This window comes from Gossypium raimondii, chromosome 12 (assembly GCF_025698545.1).
Source record: "Gossypium raimondii isolate GPD5lz chromosome 12, ASM2569854v1, whole genome shotgun sequence".
Classification (NCBI taxonomy): Eukaryota; Viridiplantae; Streptophyta; class Magnoliopsida; order Malvales; family Malvaceae; genus Gossypium; species Gossypium raimondii.
Window position 1 is genome coordinate 19,242,800 of NC_068576.1, and position 24,034 is coordinate 19,266,833.

Consider the following 24,034-nt stretch of genomic DNA (forward strand, 5'->3'; position numbering starts at 1 on the left):
TCGAGAAAACATGCCCTAAGGTGCTGGGTGTCGACTAAAGACTAAAATATATACTGTATATTATAAAATATAGTATATAAGGGTGGTTTTTTTTTTTGTAATTTACCATATTTGGTTTTATATATTATAGATTATATACTATATGTATATGAAAGTATTTTTTTTATTAAGATGGATTGAGTATATGTACTTTCAAGATCAGATTCAAATTGAGGATAAAATTATACTAAAATCAGGGTCAGATCAAAGTCTCTACCCCGTTGCCATCCTTATAAACAACCGGATGAATTGAAAGGCTCATCAATTGACAAAAGGAAACTACTACATAAAATTTGTTTGCAAAACCATTCCAATCCTTCTATCAAATGTTGTAAATTTGAAGTTTTTCTTTTCAAGCCCATGAAAGATCAAAGTTTGGTTGCAATATTTTTACTTTCCTGCTTAGAAACCAAGTTTGAAAAGATTCATTAACTTGAAACCTTCAATGTCCTTGTCTAATAGTGTATCATTATTCAAAGACAACAATGAAAATTCTAACCAACATTTCTAAAAAACAAAAAAACTATATCTGCATACTACTGGAGTAAAAAAAAGAGGACATTTTACCTGAGGCAGTGATGTCTCTATAGAAGGCAAACAAGATGTTATTACAGTATGCCTAATTCAACTCAACAGTCCAATTCATCTTGTCGTCTATAAGACCCATCTGCAGTCGGGTAAGCACGGAGTAGAGCTGTTGCGAAACAGCCCCGAAACCATCTACTCCGTATGATACTCTCACAATAAAAGCATTTTATAAGGAATTTAATTGTGTAAAATCAAGAAAAATAAAGCTCAACTACAGCCATTCCCTAGGTTATTTGAACTTGGGTGTGTCAAATACGTGTATTTCTAGCATGAATATGTTAGTTGAACTTGAATATCTCAAATACAGGTCTATGTTTAATATGGATATGTTCTAAATTTTTGTAGTCTTTCCATGTATTTAAAAGATACTTGAAACATTACTCATATCAAACAAAGTGTGTGACATAGATACTCAAAAAACAAATGGAGTCAAAGCAATGTAGGTCATTCTTATTTTTCATACTAAAATAAACACGATTAAAATTTCAGTTACTAAAATAATGGCCCCATGCAGAAGTAGCTAACATATATTGCGTAACATCCCAAAACCCTCATTTAATAGTAAATAGTGTAATATCACAGAAAACGTGATAAATTCATGATGGCAAATAAAATGAAAATTTATTAATTTTAGAAGAGAAAGCTAGTGAATACTAAAGGAAATTGAGTCAGAAAATAGAATATGATGTATTAACGTAAGGCAGAGACTAAACTGTAAAGATATGAAACCTGATGTCGTCTTAATGTAAATATTCAAAATTCAAAGAGTCAAAACATAATTATGAAAAGTTGAAGTACTAAAAGTGTAAATAACTTAAAGTAGGAAAGGACTAAAGACTAAAATAAATTGGCGAGTGAAGATCAAACTGAATAAGTGGAAAAATGAGAGGAACTAAATTGTAATTTTACCAAAAATAAAAATGACACAAAAGTGAATATTGAGATATTACAAAGACAAAATGGTCATTTTTAATCAAGATAATAATTATGAATTATCATGATAATAATTAGTAAGAAATGATGTTAAAACATGATTGGTTAGAATATTTTTATTATTATTTTATTATATTATAATATTAATTAATTAATTAATTAATTAATTAATTTAGATATTTGAAAGAAAAGACGAAGTTCTTCATACTTTCCATGCATGCCTCTGACGCCAATATATATACATAAGAAAAAGTTTTCCATATCTTACAAATTCGTCCCTTGTTATGCGATCCTATCATTTCTCTCAATTTTTTTTGGAAAATTTTCATAGGCACCCTAGAGAAAAAATGAAGTAGAGATTTTAGAGAATATGTTCATCAATTAATTCTTGAATCACTCATGAATTTTTCTAGGACAGTATTAAGGATCTTATCGAAAACTTATAGCAGCTTGCCAAACAAAGGCTAAGAGAAAAAAGAGAACAGGTATTACTGGCATAAAATCTACGATTGGATTCAAAAAAGCATAGGCCTCGAGCAATTTGGTGAATAGACGATTTCTAATTGTGTTATAAAAAATAAAAATATAAAGATTGAATAATAATAAATTAGCTTCCAAATCACAATTAATATTATAAATTAATAATATTATCCAAGTACATAATTAGCAGTACATCACATGATAACTACAGTATTGTCCAAGTGCATAACTAGTATTACACAACATAAGTACTACACCACATTAAAGTATCAATATCTTCAACCTTGAGAAAATTTTTGAAGCCAAATTTTTTTATGCTTCATACTTTTGGCTAAGAAAGCTTTGGCCTTGGATTCACGGCCCACAAGATAATCAAACACACTACATAGTAAGTCATCATCAAATCCTTCCACCTCCATCGACATCACTTCTTCGTAAAGATGTGGCGTCTTATTCGCAGTAAATTGTTCCAAATGCATTAGCAATCTTACCAAGTTGTTCACCCACAAATTTAATTTGTTCATCGATGACACTTTCTTGAGCATTTTTTCTTTTACGTTTAGATGTGCCAAATAAAGATACATTTGTTCTTATCTCCTCAACCTCCTCATTTTCATAGTCTACAAGCACTGAATCTTGGTTACCATCATTCAAGTCTATGTCAGCAAATGTTCTATCAAAACTGGTTCATACTTCTTGTCTGCCTATTGGATATTATACACAATTAGAATAACAAGTAAAAAAATACAATGCTGAAATATATTTAACATATATAAGTATATTTCACTGTCACATCATATGTCGATCTATCACATGTGATCATTTTTATGTTATCATCCCATCCAAAACCACTTTCGACCCGAATTGTGCATATAATTTGCCATTGGTTTTTTTACAATCCTCAGATGATTTTCCACATGCTTAGCATTACATTGAACTTGGAATCTTTCAGAAATAGATGCAACAACTCGATTAATAGAAACTACTTTGAAAGTGTTAGAAGGCTTATCTCCTTTCTGTGCCTCATCTGCTAGAATTTCGAGAAAAAGATGTTCCATCAGTTTTGTCCACCAAATTACTTTATTGTCCCTTTTTTGTTGCTCTTACCCATTCTACATTAATAATTATCATTGTCAATAATTTCAATATCCAACAAGCTTAAAACATAATAATTTCAAAATCCAACAATAATTTCAATATCAATATCCGACCAACATTTAAAAAAATAACAATTTTAATACTAAAACATACATAACATAAAAACATTAACCTTGAGCCCTAAACCTACCTAATGTTTCTAGCCATATAATCAATCCTCATAGTTTGTGCAATTTCCCCTCTCTTAGCAGACTATTCTCTTGCTTCTTCTCTTTCTTCTTGCTTTGTAAGAGTTGGTATTATCAAATCAGACTTTGGCTCCTCATATAATCCTTGATTTAGTAAATAATTAGGATCAACTCTCATTATACGATTATGAATGATACAACAAGCCAAAACTATATCTACTTGAGTTTGAAAATTCCAAAATGGTTCAGCATCTAACACAAGAGATTGTTTCTTCAAAATCACAAAAACACATTCAACAATGATTCGTAATGATGAATGACGAAGATTAAAGAGTTCCTTCGCATTTTCTGGCCCCTGATTACTAAACTCTTTTAAATGATATCGGATACCACAATATGGGTAATATATCCATTTTGAATGCCATATCTAGCATCAACAAGATAATATTTACCTACAATTTTACAAAATATAATTATTATTAATAAATTATGAGCTTACTTGAACTATTTGGTGTTTAATGTTAATTCTTACATTTTGGAATTCTTAATCCTCTTAGGTGTGAAAGTGCATCACTTAAAATATGAGAATCATGTACACTACCTTCCAGCTAGAACATAGAAAAATTTCAAATCAAATGTAATGGCAGCCAATACATTTTGTGCCGTCCCCCTTTTACGACTACGAAATCATTTTTGAATGCTAAGTGGAATGGATGTATGAACATGAGTTCCATCTAATGCTCCAATACAATCTTTAAAAAAAAGGATAAAACCTTGGATTGTTTCTGATTTCACTAGGAGTTGACTCATCAGGTAATCTAATAACTAATTTATACAATTTCAAAATAGCTCTCAATACAACCCTAAAGTAACGGTCAATTGTCTCAATTGATCTATAATATCTAGATCCAATCACTCGAAACCTTACATTTTGACCAATTATATGTAAAATATAACTACTTGCTCCCTAATATTCATCGATTTAGTTTGTTGTAACAAATTGTTCCTACTAAGAATGTCACACAAATTAAAAAAGGTAATAGGTCTCATCCTTATCACATCAATACAATGATGGTTACCTCTATATAAAATACTATTAATATAATTTTCTCTTTCATAATCTCAATTCACACGAGGGTGAGAAGCAATTTCCTTCCTAGTTTTTAATTTTTTAATCCAAAGAGCTCCAAAAGCTAAAACTAAAGCCACGACTCCAACAATTACATTATGATCTTAATTACGATCCATCTACACAAAATAATACCATACAAAATTTGATCAATACAAAAAATAACAACATTACACATTTGGGTAGAAAAGGTTAAAACACAAATCTCTATTGCATTTGGTCTACAAGGCCCACAAACAAGACCAGTTTAGTGGTTTTTGGGATTCCATAGTGCTAAATTGCAATATAAGGGAAACCTATGGAAACCCAAATCCAAACAAGAAATTGTTAGAGTATGCCCAAAGATCAATCATGAGATGGTTGTAATAACATACTTGATTTATCATGTTTATTAATATAAGGCATTACCATTATTATTTCAGTTTCTTTTCTATGTGTATAAATAAACTGTTTTATAATAATGTCCTGAGAATAATATGATTATTCTTAAAGGGTCCTTAGTCAAGTATTATTGTTGGATAGGACAACAATAGTGCATTAAGACTAACATGTAGTTGATTGATGATAAAGAGTTGTCATTGATATGGAATGTCAAAATCGATGCATGAATATGTGTGTTAGAGAACAACATATTGGACTGACCCGTTATGAGTATGTTTCTTGGATTATTATGTAATTGTCACAACATTACTCATAGTGATTAATATGTATATGATCCTCGACTTGAGATCATCATAATCCCAACATCGTGAGTTGTATATTTTGATACGATCAAAGCGTAACACGTGAATCGGTTATTCTATAAAGGCTGATGTTGGATATACCACTATCTATGTAGAGGGATATGGTTGATTGATATAGGATAAGTCCGTCCTACATAATGGGAGTAATATCTTAGGCCACTTGATTGAGTGAGAATAGAAATGCATGGCCACGCTCAAATAAGCTGATATGAGATGTCATACTTATTTGTATATCATAGTCTACTTAAGATATCAAGGAACATGGAATGGACTATGCAAGTGTGACTATTCCATGACTTGTGTCTAATCCAGAGATAAAGGACTTAAGGATTATTGCATGAAAGGTTAATCATAAAAAGGTTATGTCGAATCATGATTTCTTGTGACTTAGGTAGCAATGATGCATTGCTAGGTGCCACTCATTGTTTGTAACATTAGAATTGTTCTAGTATTACTGCTAACGTTACAAGAACCTACAGGGTCACACCCTATAGTTGAAATGAACGGAATAAAACATAGTTGGTATTGTGTTTTGTTGTCGCTTGAATTAAATTAATTATTTAATTAGGTAATCAAATATCGAACACATTATGTACCTTGTACGCATAATGAGAACATGAATTTGGTTAGTATATAAATTCAAATAAATATATAGTTTACCAAAATCATTATTATAATTAATTTAATTATAATTTTTGGTTTAAAATATTGTTATATTTATTTAATTTCTAGAAACCCTAAAAAATAGATATAAAAATCCCATTTTTTCTTTGCTTGGGGTCTAGCAGCCGTCAAAGCAAAGTCTTTTCCAAAAACAGTTTTGGGGATTCCTTCCGTTTATTGTCAACTGGTGGATTACGTAGAGGCTAGAGTCACGATATATTGCGACTTGGTTTGATAGTAGATCAGATTACTCGTTGCTGAGGTATTGCTGTCTACTCAGAATAAAGATTCGGTAATTTTGAAACCTTTATTTCACCCCAATTCGTTCCTCACACATGGATCCATGGTTAGGATCATCGGATGTTTTATTTTTCCGTTGCGCCGTAGGGGTGCCGGCGTTCCAACAGAAATACCACATGATGTATTTTGATGAACAAAATAATAAGGCTTAAAATTCAAATTTTACCTTCTCTGATAAGAATGTTCCCAGTAAAGATCCTTTTAAAACAACAACCTGTAGAAAGAATTAGAAAGTCGATCAGAGGTCTTTCCGTTCTTGTACAGAATTCGTAAAAGAAAAAAAGTAGAAATTTTAATTGGATTAAGGGCCCTGATAACTGAAGTCCATTGGTTACTCAGTTGAGTAATCTAAAGCAATTTTGACATTGCATATTTATATTTTGCAATTGTAGTTCACGCATCTAAAACAACTTATGTTATTAGCATTTCCACTAATTGGAACATTCACTTGTGCCTAGAGATGCAAATGGAGGAAAAGAAAATTAGGAAAAGTTCAAAGAAAATGGAATTACATTATGTATATGTTGCATTCATACATACCATTTTTTTTCTAATTTAACTTATATTATTTATTTCTTGCATTGTCACTACAACAATATTTTGAAATACTAGTATGAACATGACAACCACTCATCACTGTTACAACATTTTAGTACAAAGTTTCATTAGATAACTGAATGCAGCAGGCCATTAGATGAAGGTCCATTTAGAGTGGATGTCAGAATCTTGACTGTGGATAAACTATCAAGTTCCAGAAGCACCTTCATTGCTCCTAAAGTTCTAGCCAAATTAAGACCATCATAAGCACCCCACAACTCGATATTATCTACTTCAAAACAACATTTTTGGTTCCTTTGCTAAGCTTTTAACATGGGCACAACACTTCAAAAATTCCCAAAACTAAGTTATTTATGTAACAAAAGTCATTGTGTGCAAAAACCATGAATCTATCATAACACAATTATTCAAATAACACAAACTTGCTAGTAAGGTAATATACCAATAGTCATCACGCCTAAACTCCTAAGTAAATGAAAAGATAATGCCCATGGATAACTCCAAAAACTACACCTAATTCCCAAACTCAAAAATTATACATAGAAATTTAATATAGCACTAAAAATCAAAACACCAAAGAGCACATTAGAACAGCAGTAAACCATCTGGGTAGAAGCCACAAAAGAAAATCCTATGATGAATTGAACTGAGTAACAGTAAGTTTCACGGTTTCAATAAAAAGTAGAAACAAAAAAAACCCATTTTTAGATCACCCTAAATAAATGCAAGAAAAAAAAAAGCAAATTTAAAAGCACATAATTTGGTCCCAAACATGCTTGGATTGAAAAGCAATTGAAGCATCTTAAACTGATAAAAAAGAAAAAAAAAACATACCTTGATGTTGAGAGAAGTTAATCCTAGAGACAACGAACCTAAGGTTTAGGGTGTGGCAAAAGGGAAGGGAAGGAGAAAAAGGACTAATATCCAATACAATTGGTGTAGCAAGGAAAGGGAAACGAGAAAGGGAAAAGGGGGAAGGGGGCTTCAGGAGAAAAACTGTGGAAATTGTTTTATCAAAATGAAAATGGTAAGACGTTTTCCTAAAATAAAGCTATGTTTTTCCCATGTTTTGGAAAAAAATTATAGTGGGATTTCATTTTCCACCAAACAAACAATCGAAAATAGTGAAAATATTTTTTCTGTAAAATATTTTACATGTAAACAAACACACCCTTAAAGACATTAAGTTTTTATGAGAAAAAGAGATATATGAGTTGTACAATGAAAAATGTTCAGGTAAAGAAATTAACATGTTACTAACATATGAATTTATATGACTAAATTGAACAGTAATCAAAATTACAATGATTATATACATTCAATTGAAAGTTAATGCAAAGAATCATAGAAAAGTAAATATTTTCACTAAAACAATTTATGGACAACAATAGTAGCTAAACTTTGAAAATTCACCAAAAATTGTAAAAGATGAAACAAGTATGAAATAAATCTTAATTAATCTAGTTTTGTATTGAAAAAATGGTTTAAGCAATAGAATTGTAGATTATGAGATAAATAAATTTAAGTGAGGCAATGTTAGATTGATTTGGGGTTCCCTTGTTCCAAGTTTGAAAATCATAAAAATTGTAAAAAAATTTAGGATATGAAATTTATATGTATAAAATATGAATGAGTCTATTTTCAAAATAAACAAATGAAAACATTATATGAATTATGTAATGAAAGATAAATAAATTTTAGTGGAAATGAGTTAGAGTTGCCTACCAGCAGAACAGGGGAAGATTTGAAGAAAATACTATTAATTGGCTTATGTGGAAATTCTAAAATTTTATGTTAAAATATTCATTGAGTCTAGTTTCAAAAACAACAAGTGGATCTTAATTTTGAATTTTTTAGGTCAAGATATAAATAATTTAGTGACTGCTACTCAATTAGACAGCCTTGTTAATGTGTTAATAGTGAAAGAATAATTAAGGTTACATATAGACATGCTACACTAAAAGACAAAGATTCATATATATATATATATACATGTACAATATAGGATGTTGAATGAAGCGGAGGAGGAGGAGAGGAAAATAATAGAAGAGTTGTAATACTAAGAAGTTGATATAAGAGATGAAATTGTTAATATGTAAGAGAAATTTAAATGAAATTGATGAGACATTAAGTGAGTAATTGTTACGTGATGAATTAATAAAGTATTAATTGATAAGTTAAAGTATTATATGATACTAATTTAAAAAGATTGTAAAGTTAAAATGACATTATAGTGAATAGTGATTTTCATGAAATTTTTTGCAATTGATTTCCAAATTATTTGATATAATGGATTGAACTAGTCTAAGTTGCTCTGGCAATGTAAAGTGATGTCACACATCCAATTTTGACAATAAGGTCGGGTGTGGGGTGTCACACACCAAATGCCTACCATTTCCATTTGCCATAAAAATGAGATAAAAATTAAAAAATGGATGTAAAGTGAAATTGAAGAAGATGCAAAATTACTAATTTATGAAAAAATTTAACTCAAACTGCACACATAATTACCTTTTACCCTTATAAGTAATACTGCCAACAAGTGACACTACCACTATTGTCCTTCTACAAAAAACTTCATCAGCATCAAACAACTCATCCACTTCCATAAGGCGTTCCTCAACCTGCATCATCAATAGATAAGCATTAGGAAGTAACCCAATGAGCTACCTGACATACTCATTGAAGTAGACAAGTGTAACGACTTGAAAGTCAGTGGTGTAGGAAAGTGTGGTTTCGGAACATGGTTTTGTAAACTAGACTCGTAAATATTTTTATTAAATATTTACAAAGTTATTTTAGAATTGAATTGAATTTTGATCAAGTAAATTCTTTGAATTAGTGTTTAATTATGGTATAGGGACTAAATCGTAAAAATGTCAAAAGTGTGATTTCTTAAAGAATATTTATTTGGAACTCTTGTGAGGGACTTATTAGGAAAATAACCATTTTCTTATTTTAGTGGACAGTAACATAGTTTTAATTGTTAAAAATGTTGTAAAATTTTAAGTTAAAATAAATAATTAAATTAAACTAAAGAACAGAAAAAAAGCTTGGTGGATTGAAAGAGAAAACTTATCTTCTCTTTTCATCTCCATATTTTTTAAGCTAAGAAACAAGGGAGAAGATGAAACGATTAGAGTTGTTTAACTTTCAAGCTTCAATTGGTTAGTGCAATTCAGTCCTTTTCTCATAATTTTTATGTTTTTAGAATTCTGGTAGTTCAAGTTATCTGACTCACGTTATAAATTTCGATACTATTAAAGATTATGAATGTTACAATTGTTATAGAGTTGAAGCTTTTGGTGATATTTTAATAGATTTTAAGTTTAGTATAGAAAAGGACTAAATTGTAAAGTCAATTGATGATTTTGTGTAATATGAACTAAAATGAATAAATTTTGAAATTTGTGGTGTATTGTAGAAATAAGAAGACTTATAGGAGTTCTAGTGAATTCGACATAAGATTTCGGTTTTAAATTTGAAAATTATGTTAGTCCCAATCTTAGGGACTAAATTAAATAAAATGAAAAGGTTGCACAAATTAGAAACTGAATGTGAAAATGGTTGTATATTGATAATTTTATGTGTTGTTTCTAAACCATAGCTACCGTCAACCTGAATTACTCGAAAAGGAAAAGTAAAGAAAAAGTCGTCGGCGAATAGCTCGAAGTTTACGGTTTATGTTTTTATAATCCAAATTAACTTATAAATTGCTTCATATCAATTTATTTATTCATGGTAAGAATATGAAGTGAGATTTCTTGTTCAATTGAGATGATTTGAATCGATTGATGATTATGATGATTAAATTGAGTATATTCGAGAAATATGTGTATTTCTATAAATTTGAAAATTGAGTATTTATTGGGATAATTGTGGTTAATATATATGTTGAATAAATGTATACATATTGAAAATAAATGTGAATTGAGGCATTGGTTGGTACTAAAATATGAAACTTGTTACCCTATTAATTGTTCTAGCAGGGTCAGGTATAAATGACTTGTCATAGGATAGAAAGAGTTCAGGGTTTTACTACTACGTGTCGGGGAGTGCTGGGGGTCCCATTTGTCGATTATACTGAAAAGTGCTAGCCACATCTATTTTTCGATTTTACCAAATGACATATGAAATGAATTTTCCATGTCCTAGTCTTCGCAATAATGTGATAGTTGTGAACAATGAATATATGAATTGGCATTTGGATTTGTTATGTTGCATATCATCACCTATTTTAACTTATGCATTTTATGATATATGTTAGATTTTAATATTCGAATTATAGAAATACCACTGACTTATACTCAGTGCCAGGTTTTGTTTTCTGTGCGCAGGTCAGGTACCTTTGAGTCATTCATCAACTTCAGCATCTAGCGGCAATACCAGACTCAATAGTTGGTGATAGTTTAATTTGGGTCATGGCATGTACCTAATGAGTCATTGATTAAGCAATGCTTAAATTTGATCTTGTTGGCATTTTGAGAACGTTGTTTATATGTTTATATATGTAAATGATGGACATGTTATTTTTTTTATTTGGTTGGTGTTTTGCTTATAATTGATAAGGTATTATGCTTGAGATAAATTAGTAAAAGGAAGTTATGTAATTGCTAGGTTGTATGGTTTTGGTAGGGCTTGGTGCTTGTGTATATGCTTAATTATGAATTATGGTTATATGGTGCTTAAATGGTCAAAAGATGTACGCTATGCTTCTTGTTTTGGGGTGCCTTGGAAGGCATATTGGATTTTTTTGAATATGAGTCTATACTTGAGTTTGAATTGTTAGATTTAGGTGCCAATTGTGGCATATTAGTTAGACACTTAGGTTGGTTAAAATAAGTATTATTTTGGTGTCATATTGATGCCTTTTGAATTGGTTGAATTTGGTGTAAAGTGTTACTTGTGATATAAGTAAAATAGGTTTAAAAGTCTTGTTTTAGAAGATACCTATAGGTTAACACGGCCTGGCAGATGGTCGTGTGCCATGCACGAGAAGATGGCACAACTGTGTGGTCTGTAAGTTTTTAGGTGATTTTAATGCACACGGCTATATTTTGTTGCACGGATCAACAACATAGTCGTGTGACACATTTTAGAATATTTACACTTTTGACCCAAATGGCTTAGACGAGGGTACAGGGTTGTTTGCACGGTCATGTGACTTGAACATCACACGGTATCAGAAACAGTTTATCCATACAGCCATGTAGTCCACCCACACGTCCTTGGCCTTTCCACACACGATTAGGGGACATGGGTGTGTGACCCCTGTCTGCACAATTTTCCTATTTTTCTGTTTTGTTTCAATTTGATCCCTAATTGACACTGAATTGTTTTTTAAGCTTCCTTATGCTCAATATAAAACCGAAATAGATTGAATTACATGATGTATTTGATTATATGTGATATAATGGTGATTAATTGAAATATTGATAAATAATTTGTATGTAATTATTTAGTATCCTATTACTCGGGTTCGGTGACCAGACCGGGTAAGGGGTGTTACAATAAGATATAATTATGATGTCATAAAAAATGAAATTTGTACAAAAAAAATCAACTCAATTCAAAGGATATCCATATAAAAATTTAGAAAAAAAACAAATAAATGTAGAAGCCTCTATCACTGAAATGTAATTCGAAATGATAACTGACTACTTGGAGACAATTTTTCTTCTCATTAAAATGAAATCCAAAGTGACAACCATTGTGAGGCATTCTTTAAGCAGCAAAAATTAGTTGAGAAACAATGTAAACTATTGTCCACATTAACACCAGAACAACTACAAGTTGTAGAAACAAAATACTAAATTGTAACATGATTAGATTGGCCAACTCCAATTATACATTCCCAAATATACATTATGTAACACCCCAAACCTGGCCTAGACGTTACGGCCAGATTATGAAGGTTACATCATTATGTACAAACATTATCGAAGAGATTACATGAAAACTTAGTTTTATCTCCCAAGAATAAAGTTATTTAATTTATCAAAAACATAGGTAACCAGAAGATCGCTTTAGAGCATTTTGACGAGAACCTTATTTTATTAATTTTATTAAAACAATCCCACAGCTAAACAGTAGAGTTGTAAAACATCGTATTAGATTTTTTTAAAAGCTTTGTAGTGGAAAACATTTTAGAACCTTTGTCTTATAAAACTACAATGTCTTGTTTAATTATGCCGTCTTGATTTAAATTCAGGTTATAGATAGTATGTTTACAAAACAAATACCAAAATCAAATTTAAAGTCCCAAAACAAAATTAAAAGTCCAGAAAAATTACTAACATAAATCACCATATTCAATTAACCGAGAAAACAATCTGAGCTCCCGCACGCTGTCTGGTCCTAAGTCTGAAATTCACCTAAAACGAATTAAACAAATGAATGAGCTAAAAGCCTAGTGTGTAACTCAGCCTACAAAACAATATTTTCTTATAACATACACAAATGTAAATACCAACATAGAACTCTACTTATAATGTACACATATACAAATATCATATCAGAATGTCCTATTACCAGAAACATATATCAAATTAGAATGTAGTATTTCCAGAATTATATACCATATCAAAATGACATATTCTAGAAACATATCATATCAAGATGTCATATTTCAGAAACATATCATATCAGAATGTCATATCAGATCGAAACAAATCCTACCCTCATCCGCTACACATTAACTCCGTCTTGTCGATCACACCAAATAGGACTACAAGAGTCCATCCATCCAATCACATCGGGTCATGGTGGTATGCCACTCATAATGATGCAACTGAGCTGCTAGATAGATATTGCGGTTGAACCGCCAAAATTGCAGTAAAACATCCAGAAAACATCCCTCTATCATATCAAAACCCACCCCAATGCACATGCACAATCATAATAACATATGTACATATCACATGAATGGTATGGCATGCATACCTAAACATATTTTTGTAGACTATACATATCAAATTACTTATACTAACAATTACTTTACATACTGATGACATATATGTTTTTACACGTAATTGTGCTTTCAATGTGATCAGAACACAGATCGTACATAAGTTTTTCACTTACCTTAACCATATCACATACTATCAAATGTTACATTTCAAGTCTTATTTAAACCAAACGGACCCCATAGAAGGTCTAATTATGCATTTCTAAGTCAAACAGGCCAAAATAAAAATTTCTGAAAAATGGACCCACACAACCTACCTATTCAGACTGTGTAATCACACACACCCGTGTGCTCACACGACCTAGCACATAGCCAACCACCAGCCCGTGTGGTGCACACGGCCTACCTGAATTGCCCATGTAATCACACATGCTCGTGTACTCCACATGGCCTGACACATGGCTGACCACATGCCCATATGGTGCACATGGTCGTGTGACGTAGTGCAATTTCAAAAACAACCTCTGTTTTTGAGTTTTTTCGAGTTCTGAGTGATGTTTCGAGTTACAATCACACACCTGAAGGTTTCCTAAAAATTCTCCCAACAACAACGAGTACAGAATCTACATTGACAATCAAACAAATCCATTAACAACCAATTATTGGAACCTAAACTTCACTTCGGTGATCATTATTTAATCACAACAGTCCCCAAAATTGACATTCGGTCCCTTACCCGGAAAGATCAGAGTTAGATAGCTACTAGATTGTTGCCGGACTACGAATCTCATGATTATCACCTAACAAAATCAAAATTCAAAACATCCTTCAATAACAAGTGAATTATGATTGCAAAATACCAAAACAAAAAGTATACTACTTTACCGATGTTTTGAAGCAAACGAAATCAACAACGGATCAGAAGAGTACGAATGAAGCAAGAGAGAAATGAACCAAATAGAAGACAAAAATCGAAGTGTTAAAATGGAAGGGTAAAATCGAAATGAAAGAAGAAAGTTGATCAAAAGAAGAAAAATGAAAAAGCAAAAATTTTAATAATCCAAAACAAAAGAAATTGGAAGGAAACAAGAACGTAGGAAAGAGGGGAGAAGGAATGGCAAAAAAAATTTACAGACACAAAAGAAAAATGGCTAAAAATAGAAAATGGGAAAAATAATGCCAACAAAAATGGGATGACAGATTAGAGGGAAGAGTGGGGAGAGATTTTTAGGTAAATTTCAAAACTACCCACATCCCACTAAATCACATTAACTAATCACATATCAATATTTCCTCAGAGTTTAAAACAAAAGTAATTCCACTTTGCACACATGGGAATTCGAACACAGGACAAAAGGGTAAGTTGTAATCTTACCACTAAACCAACAAACTTATTCTTGCCATCAATTGAGCGAAAATATCATTTATGCCAAATTTTTAAGGATAAGGGTTAGGAAAAAAATAATAAAAATTCAAGGGAAAGATTCGAACCCAAAACCTCTCACATACAAGTGTAACACCTAACCACTGAACCAAATTAACTCACTTAACATAATTTTACAATCTTAACTCAAAAATCAAAATGTGACCACTCCAGGTTTCACTAACCCAATTTCTTCTAACTTGATTTTCGGGATTTGACTTACACATTACTTTCAACAGAGTGAATTGATCAAGAATTTTGAAAACTGAATTACAAGTACCTGGAACCCTTGGCTTCTAGCAACACCAATTATACTTATTCTTTTGATGCCATGTAAGATTGTTCCTTTTATCACATGAGTGGAGATGAAATTACCCTAAAATACAAAAACTATGTTAAAAAAGATATATTAGTGTCAATTAGACTATTTCATTAAAAAAAGATATATTAGTGTCAACTAAACTCTTTCAGTCCTTTTTAGCTTATCGACCATGATTGAGTAAAGAAAGGTCTAAAGCAAGCCTTATTTAACTCAGAAGTCTAAAATCTTTGATAGTATTTTATCATTTGAAGCACAATGGCTTCTAGTTGGTTAACTGAAATGATTTCAGTGAAATTATTTTAGCATATAGGTAGAGGAAAACAACACAACTATGTACGAGACTCTTTCGGATAAAAGAGAACAACATAGAGGAAAACATAACACGACACTAAGTTCTCTGATTGCTCATGTCACGACATATTGTGGCTAGTGTCACGACCGTGAGTCCTTTTTTGCTAAATAAGTCGAAACTTATTTATTTTCGTGTTAAGATCGATACCACATAATCCCACACATATACCAATAAATTTAAAAATATATATATAATATTTTATTTTGTCAACTAATATTTTATTAATTTATCGTATAACAATTACTCATTTAATGTCTCAACTATTTCATTTAAACTTTCTAATGTATTAACAATTTCATACTTATAACAACCTTTTAGCATTACAACCCTTATATTATTTTCCTCTTCCTCCTCTCCATTCTACATCCTATATGTACATGTATATATACGAGAATCTTTGGCTTTTAGTATAGCATGCCAATATGTAATATTAATTATTCTTTCACTAATTACACATACTCTTAACAAAGTTGTCTACTTGAGTAGCAATCACTAAATTATTTTTATCTTAGCCTATAGAAATCAAAATTAAGATCTCCTTGTTGTTTTTGAAACTAGTCTCAATGAAATTTTACTATAAAATTTCAAAACTTAGTTCAAAGTAGATTAATACTAGTTTTTCTTCAAATCTTCTCATGTTCTCTTTGTTAGGCAACTCGACCCTTCTCAACTAAATATTATTTATCTTTATGTACAAAATTCTTATAATATTTTTGTTGATTTCTCTTGGAATTTGACTCAGTAAGATTTTAAGAAATATAAATTTCATATCCTAATTATATTTTTAGAAATTTTAATGATTTTTCAAATTTAAAATAGGGATCCCAAAATTCATCGACATTGTCTCACTAAAATGCATATAACTCATTTAATACATTCTCAATGTTTATACCATTTCTTTTGTACAAAACTAGATTCATTAAAATTTAATTTAATACTTGGTTCATCATTTAACTCATATTCTATAATTTTGGTGAATTTTAAAATCAAGCTACTATTGCTGTCCAAAACTGCTTTTAGTGATGATATTTACTTTTTCATGGTTTTTGCATTAGCTTCCATTTAAACACACATATAATAATGATATTATATTCATTTCTTTACCTTGAAACTTCTCATAATACAAATCACATTTCTCTCTTTCACTTGAAAACTTAGTGTTTCAACATATCATACTTAATTAAATACTTTCTATCTCTACTATTTTAATTAAAATTTACATATCACACATTTAATTTGTTACATAGTTAACTCAACTCATAGAGATACAAGTAAAGTTAATATGAAAACTTACATCTTTTGACAATAATTTCTTCTCTTTTACTTCTCCATTTCTTTCTCAACATCATCATTATCCTTCTTTTTCTTCTAATTTTCTAGACTTCCATCTACTAATTTATTGTGTCTAAATTGTTGAACATACTCTCTAAAATATCTACTTCATCTTTGGTGCCTATGAAAATTTCCAAGAATTTTAGGTGAAATAATGAGATTTTATGACAAAGGATTATTTTTTTTTTGATAGAAAAAGACCTGAAGGTCAACCTCAATTTATTGCATCACTTAAAATAATATCATGAATTTCCAAAGAATAATCCATATTAAAATCCTTAATACAATTATTAATAGAAGCCCAATTACAGAGATGGTCTGCTGCTTTATTGCAACTACGCGTGGCTCAAACAAAATTAAAACTAAAACTCGGATCCAATAATTTGAGGAGTTCCCGAATACGGTAGCCCATGGTTGAAAAGTCAACATTCGTCTTATTAAGCTGATTCACCAAGCTAGCGTAGTCCAATTCAAACGCCAACCTTAACCAGTTTTTTGCTCGCGCAAGATTTATAATTTCCTCCAGCGCATACAGCTTAGCCCATTCGGCTTGAACATTCCTTTCCAGAACGCCCGCCCGCCCGTCCACCAAGAACAAAGCTGTCATGATCCCTCGCCACAAGACCAAAGCTCATTTTCCTACCATTTGCAGCAGCGTTGAAATTTATTTTAACCACCCCCTATCCTGCCTTTTTCCACCCTTTCTCCACAACTGGTTTAGGAAGCATCGGTTTCTCCAAGATGTTAAAAATGCAAAAATCCTGGCTTAACGCAACAGCTCTATCCCAAGTCACTTTGGCTTCTTCCTCCATATCACGAAATTATTCCGGCTGTTCCAGATATTCTAAAGCACCATTATTAAGTCTGAAAAAGCCTTTTTGTCCAGCGAACGAGCCACGTCTTCAATCCAGTCCACACACCGACAGTAGCTACCCTCAAGCAAGTTATTATTAAGGCCCCCATATACCAACACCGCCCGAGCCTTTGGGCAGTCTTTCATTACGTGAAGGAGGGTCTCCTTTTCACTCCCACATTTCAGACAAATGCTATTAAACTCCCTCCGGATGCTGGAAATTTTCTCGTACGTAGGAAGGATGTAGTGCCCCAGGCGCCAGCAGAAAATTCTGATTTTCGACAAAGTTTGCAGCTTCCACGTAAGCCTTCAGAAGAACCGATGGGGGCCAAACCCCACATGATTTAGGGTTAACCAGGAGTAAACGGACTTAGTAGAATAAGAGCCCAGGGGACTATGAAACCAAATACGATAGTCATCCAGACCGTTATGAAGAATGGGAATTTTGCAAATTTGGTCCCCCAAATATTCACCATATCCCTCCATAATCTTCCTCTCGTTCCAGCCATCGTTCTTCTCATTCAGCAGTTCGCTAACTTTAGTCTCTTGGACCTCCCTTCTATTGAGGCAAATAGAGTCACCGAAAAGCCCTTTAAAGCCCCAGTTCTCTTACCAAATATCAATCTTACCACCACTACCAACATTCCAACTGAAACCCTCATGCAAAATACTAGCAGCCCTAGCAATGCTCTTCCACGTAAACGAGGGCTTGTCAACTCGCGTAGGCTGGAGAACATCACCATCTGAAAAATATTTAGCGCTCAGGACTCTATAGCATAATGTGTCTTTACAACTAATAAGCCGCCACACTTATCTACCTAACAAAGCCACGTTAAAACACCTTAAGTCCCTGAAGCCTAGACCCCCATGCCTTTCGAAAAACACATCCGGTCCTAAGATAGCATGTTCCACCCTCTATTCTTATCCTTACCCCCACCACTCTCGGCAGATCATAGACTAGAGCTTTTCAAGGACGCCATTAGGGATAGAAAAACATCGAGAATGCGTTAGTAGGGATTGATTAAAGGCTAGACTTTATAAAAATCTCCTTCCCACTGTTTGACAATAATCTCTTCGACCAACTGTTGACTCTATTGGTAGCTCGATCTAAAATACTTTGGAAGACAATAGACTTCTTCTTACCAATCGGTATGGACAGGCCAAGACAACCGTCAAGGTTGTTTACCACCTTCATCTTAAGCATGCTGCTTAAAGTCGCGTGTTGAGGACCAAGAGTGTTTGGACTGAAATAAACCATTGACTTTTCCAAGTTGATGCTTTGGCCAGACATCCTTTCAATGGTTTCCAGAATCTTTGTAAACGCCTCCACTTCACTATGTTTATTCTTGACAAATAAAAGAGCATCACCAGCAAAAAAGAGACGGTTAATTCTAGGGCTATCCTTACTAGCCCGAATGCCTTTAATCATATTAGTCTTCTGAACATGAATCAGCATACGAGACAGGGCATCCATACAAAATAGGAATGAATGAGGGGATAAAGTGTCCCTTTGTTGGAACCCCTTTCAGGGATAATGATGTCGGATAGAGTCGTATTGCATTTAACACTGTACCGAACAGTGCAAACACACTCCATAATTTTATTAACCCAAACATTAGAGAAACCCATTTTTATCAACACTTTCTTAAGAAAACACCACTCCATCCGGTCGTAGGCTTTGCTCATGTCGAGCTTGACCACGCAACCCTTGTTCGGACCATTTTTGAAGCTACCAAGACAGTGTATGAGCTCATAGGAAAATAAAACATTGTCATGTATCATCCAGTTAGGAACGTAGGCACTCTGATTTTGGCTAATGATAGGGGGAGAACATCTTTAAGCCAGTTTACGAGAGCCTTTAAAACAATCTTGTAGATCACCTTGCAAAGACTAATTGGATGGAAGTTAGCCATTTCACACGAATTCTTATTCTTAGGGATCAAAACAATCAACGTTTCATTAATGCACTCAGTACTCTTGTTGCCATGAAGTATATCATGATATAAGCGGAGAACATCTTCACCCACTATGGGCTTATGTTCCTTGAAAAAGATCCCCGACAGCCCATCAATCCCTGGAGCCTTATGGAGATCCATCTGTTTGAAAGCCATCAAGATTTCCTCGTTAGTAAACTCTCCATTCAACCTCCTGTTCATGTCCTTATTAATGCATTTAGAACAATCTGAAGCTCACTTTTGTCATCTGAATTTATAGAGGTCTGAAAAAGGTTATTAAAATAATTCCATGCAATGTGGCAGATCTCCTCTTTGTCTTCTTGCCAGTTACCATGCATATCTTTAAGTCTCTCGATACTATTCTTTTTTCTACGACCCCAAGCCCGCACGTGGAAGTAGTGGCTGCTTCTATCCCCTTCCTTTCGCCACTGAGACCGCGCCCTGATCGCCCAATATTTCTCCTCCATGTCATATAAATGGCCCAGCTTGCCCCGAGTATTCTTAAGAAGACTCGTTGATCTCTCACTCGTAGGCCCATCTATAAGTCTACTAATCTCCTTTTACAGCCCTTTTATGTTATTCTTCATCCTTCTATAACGCTGGTATTGCTACGAGCCCAGCTTATCCCGGATCAACTTCATCTTCTCAACAGATTGCCCTCCGCATTGGACCATATACTAGTAATGATGTCTCTAGCCTCTTGCTCTTTCGTGCAACAGATATCATATCTAAACCAAGCCCTAGGGTCATTATTCTTCTCTTTAGGCTTGTTCCCGTTCGTATCCATTAAGATAGCCTCATGGTCAGATTTTGATTAGCGCACAATATGTGAAGTAAGGAATAGTATTCTTTCCATTATAACAACAGAGATAATAAATCTGTCTAACCTCTCTTTGACAAGCCTGTTGCCCTCTTTGTTATTAGTCCACGTGAACCAACCATTGCAAGTTTTAACACCAGTCAGATTTAACTCCTCTAGAATATCGCCAAAATCATCCATTAAGGACTTAGGTTTTCTACGACCACCTTCCTTCTCAGAGTTATTCAAGATGGCGTTAAAGTCGCCTCCCACGATCCATCCTTCATTTATTGTACTCTTCACCCTTCTCAACATATCCCACGATTGTTGTCTTAAGTTTGGATTGGTTTGGCCATAAAAACCAGTGAACCTAAACGTCTCACCATCATCCATGCTGACCAACGAGTCAATGTGATATTTGGAATAGTTTTGCATCGTAACTCTTATGCCTTCCCTCCACATCAACTCCAGGCCTCCACTTTTCCTTTTCGATCTAACAACTAAACACCCCTCCATTCCGCACATAGAGTGAATATGAGAAAACCCATTAGAGTGAATTTTGGTTTCACAAAGAAAAATAATATCCGGAACATTAGCAACAAGGAGTTGTTTCAGCTCACGAACTATCGCAGGGTTTCCAACTCCACGACAGTTCCAGCTAGGGATCTTCATTGCTCTTGGTGAGGCTGGTCTCCAGCCACCGCCTTAAAAGGTGAAATAGTTTCTAAAAGCCTTCTCTTAACGAGTCTAGCTGGGCTCTCATCCATATTCTCGCCATTTAGTCCCCTGTGTCTCTCCCATTTACTTTTAAACCTTCCTATTCCATCCCTCATTGTCTTGTGATTCCTTCTTTCCATAAGGGAGGTGGACATTGACTCCTTTTCACCAACCCTCTATTTCCCTTTATGTCCTAGCTGTCCACTTTCACCCCTTGAGTTAGTTTGACTCTCTTCCTTATTAACATTCGTTTGAGCCTTTGACTTAACTAATTCCACCCCATTTCTTCTTATTCCCCTATCTTGATTTGGGGTCACAATAGGTGCCCTCATCCAGCTTCCATACTAGAGGTTTAAATCATTTAGCCTTACACCTTCCTTGCTGTTTTTACAGGTTTTAATGGAATGTCCTATCAACCTACATCCATAACAAAATTCTGGTAGCCTCTTGTACTTTATCACCCCTATCGTTTCCATCCTTTATTTGTCGACTAATTTCACCACCCTCCTCAAAGGTTTTAAAACATTGATCTTAACTTTAAGCCTCATGAACTCTGTCCACCCTCCATATCGATCCTTTTAGTCGATTGCCACCAGCTCACCTAATGCATTCCCAACATCCAGAGCTGTTTGACAATCTATGAGGTCTATAGGAATATTGTAGACTCTTAACTAGAAGGGCGACAACCAAAATTCATAAGAGTCTATGTTCTTTCTTTTATCGAAATGCAGCATCGAGAACAAGCATCTATCGAAAAGCCAAGGTGTAAGGTTTAAGATACAGCTACGATCCTCCAGACAGCCAAATTTAACAATAACAGCTCCTTCTTTTAGTGCGACAAAGCCCACCTCCTCCTTTGTGTATCAAAGTGACCTAAAAACTCTATACATTGCCTCACTGTTTAGATATTCTATCGCCATAATCTTGCCAACCTCCCACGACTCAAAGCCTTGAAACTTTTACCATCATTTGTGCTAATAACCTGGACGAATTCTTCTTCCGAGAATTTCAGCCTTTATAGGAGCTCATTTATCTCGTTCGTCGTTGTTGCCGTATCGTTTTCAGGCCTTTTTTCTATTGATCAAACGAAAGGTACACCATCAAGATAATCAAGAAGCAAAAAGGTGAAAGCACCAAGACTATACCCACAATCCCAAAACCTTACAGACAAAGAAGAAAAACGGAAGCCAAGATCGCAATCACTAATCTAAAGAGAGAAAAAACAGAAGCAATCAAACTCGCAAAAAAACTTAAGAGCAAAGCAAAACAACAAAAACATGAAAGCAAAAAAATAACCTAAGGACAAAATAGTGCGGGAGACACTACAAACATGATTCCTAGAGATCAAACACAAAAAAGAAACAGGAAAAATAAACGAAAAAAAGGAAAATAACAAGGAAAATAAAGGAAAAAAAAACCAACAAGATTCACAAAGAAAAAAAAGCCTTAACGAAAAGGAAAAGCAACCCAAAACCCAGACTACTAGCAGGTCAAGAACATGCGCTAAAATCGTGCATGCAAAAAAACATGCAGAAAAACATAAGATATAATAAAACCCTATTTCATGCATAAACAACTCTAGAGGGACGTAAAAAAGTCAACAAGAAAAACAATAAAACTCAGACCATCGTGGGACCCACTGACTTCAACGATCAATCCCCAATAATCCATGCACAGTAAACATGATCAACAAAACTAAAAAAAACACGCAAAACAATCTCAAAATGAAATGAAAAGGTGAAGATCGAATAAAATTCACCGCAAGACCGAAGGATTAGCCCTGCATGGAGAACATCTTGTCCGATGAAAATCATCGTCAGAGCCTATCATGTCAATCTAAAGCACCGTACCACCATTGAAAGAACCAAAGACTTTGAATACCAGCCACACAATCAATGTAACACACTTAGAAACCCCCTTAGTGCCATAATATTCAAAGGAATAAGGCAGACACACAAACGAAAAAAAATAAGAAAAGAAATCGCCCGAATCTTGGAGAAAAATCACAAAAACACGTTAGCTGCTTGCTCGCTACTAGGCAACGCTTCATGAAAAAAGATTAAATTGTAAGAAAAGGAGAATTTTCTCCCCTTTTATAATGGGGGTGGTGTTAGAGCATGGAAAGTATGAAGACATTTCTTTATCTCCCTGAAAAATATCTCGTTTAATTTAATTGATTAAACTATATTATAATAAAATAATAAAAAGATAATAATAAAATATTTCACCAATTATAGTTCAACACCTAATGTTCATCAATTATTATCATGATAGTTGTCTTGATTGATAAATGACCATTTTGCCTTTGTAATCTCTCAATATTTACTTTTGTGTTATTTCTCACTTTTGGTACAATTGTAATTTAGTCCCTTTGTAACACCCTGAAATTTGGGGTTAGAAGTTTTGAGATTTGTGCTTAGGGTCGGTAAGTAGGTTGGGCAATTGGGTTGATTTCTGCGTTTTAATGTCAAAATGAGCCTGCTAGTTTGGTGGTTGGTTGTGTGTTAGTTTACCTCTGGGTTTTGGGTTTAAACCCTCATGTGTGATTTAAGAATTAATTTTATTTGAGTTTTTTTTAAGTTTTATATATATTTATTTATGTTATTTATTTAATTGTATTTTTATTTTTTTGTAAAAAAAAGGGAAGTAGTTTCT

At 33.2% G+C, this 24,034-nt stretch overlaps 1 protein-coding gene across 1 annotated transcript; it reads right to left on the reverse strand.

Moving 5' to 3' along the window:
- Positions 1–658: 658 nt before the first annotated feature.
- On the reverse strand, positions 659–17,867 carry LOC105762035 (branched-chain amino acid aminotransferase 2, chloroplastic-like). The gene is made up of 4 exons (XM_012579957.2): positions 17,745–17,867; positions 15,330–15,425; positions 9,231–9,343; positions 659–776 (listed from the first exon to the last, which is right to left on the reverse strand). The coding sequence occupies exons 1-4, from the start codon at positions 17,865–17,867 to the stop codon at positions 659–661; spliced, it is 450 nt and encodes a 149-aa protein (XP_012435411.1).
- Between the last annotated feature and the right edge of the window lie 6,167 nt (positions 17,868–24,034).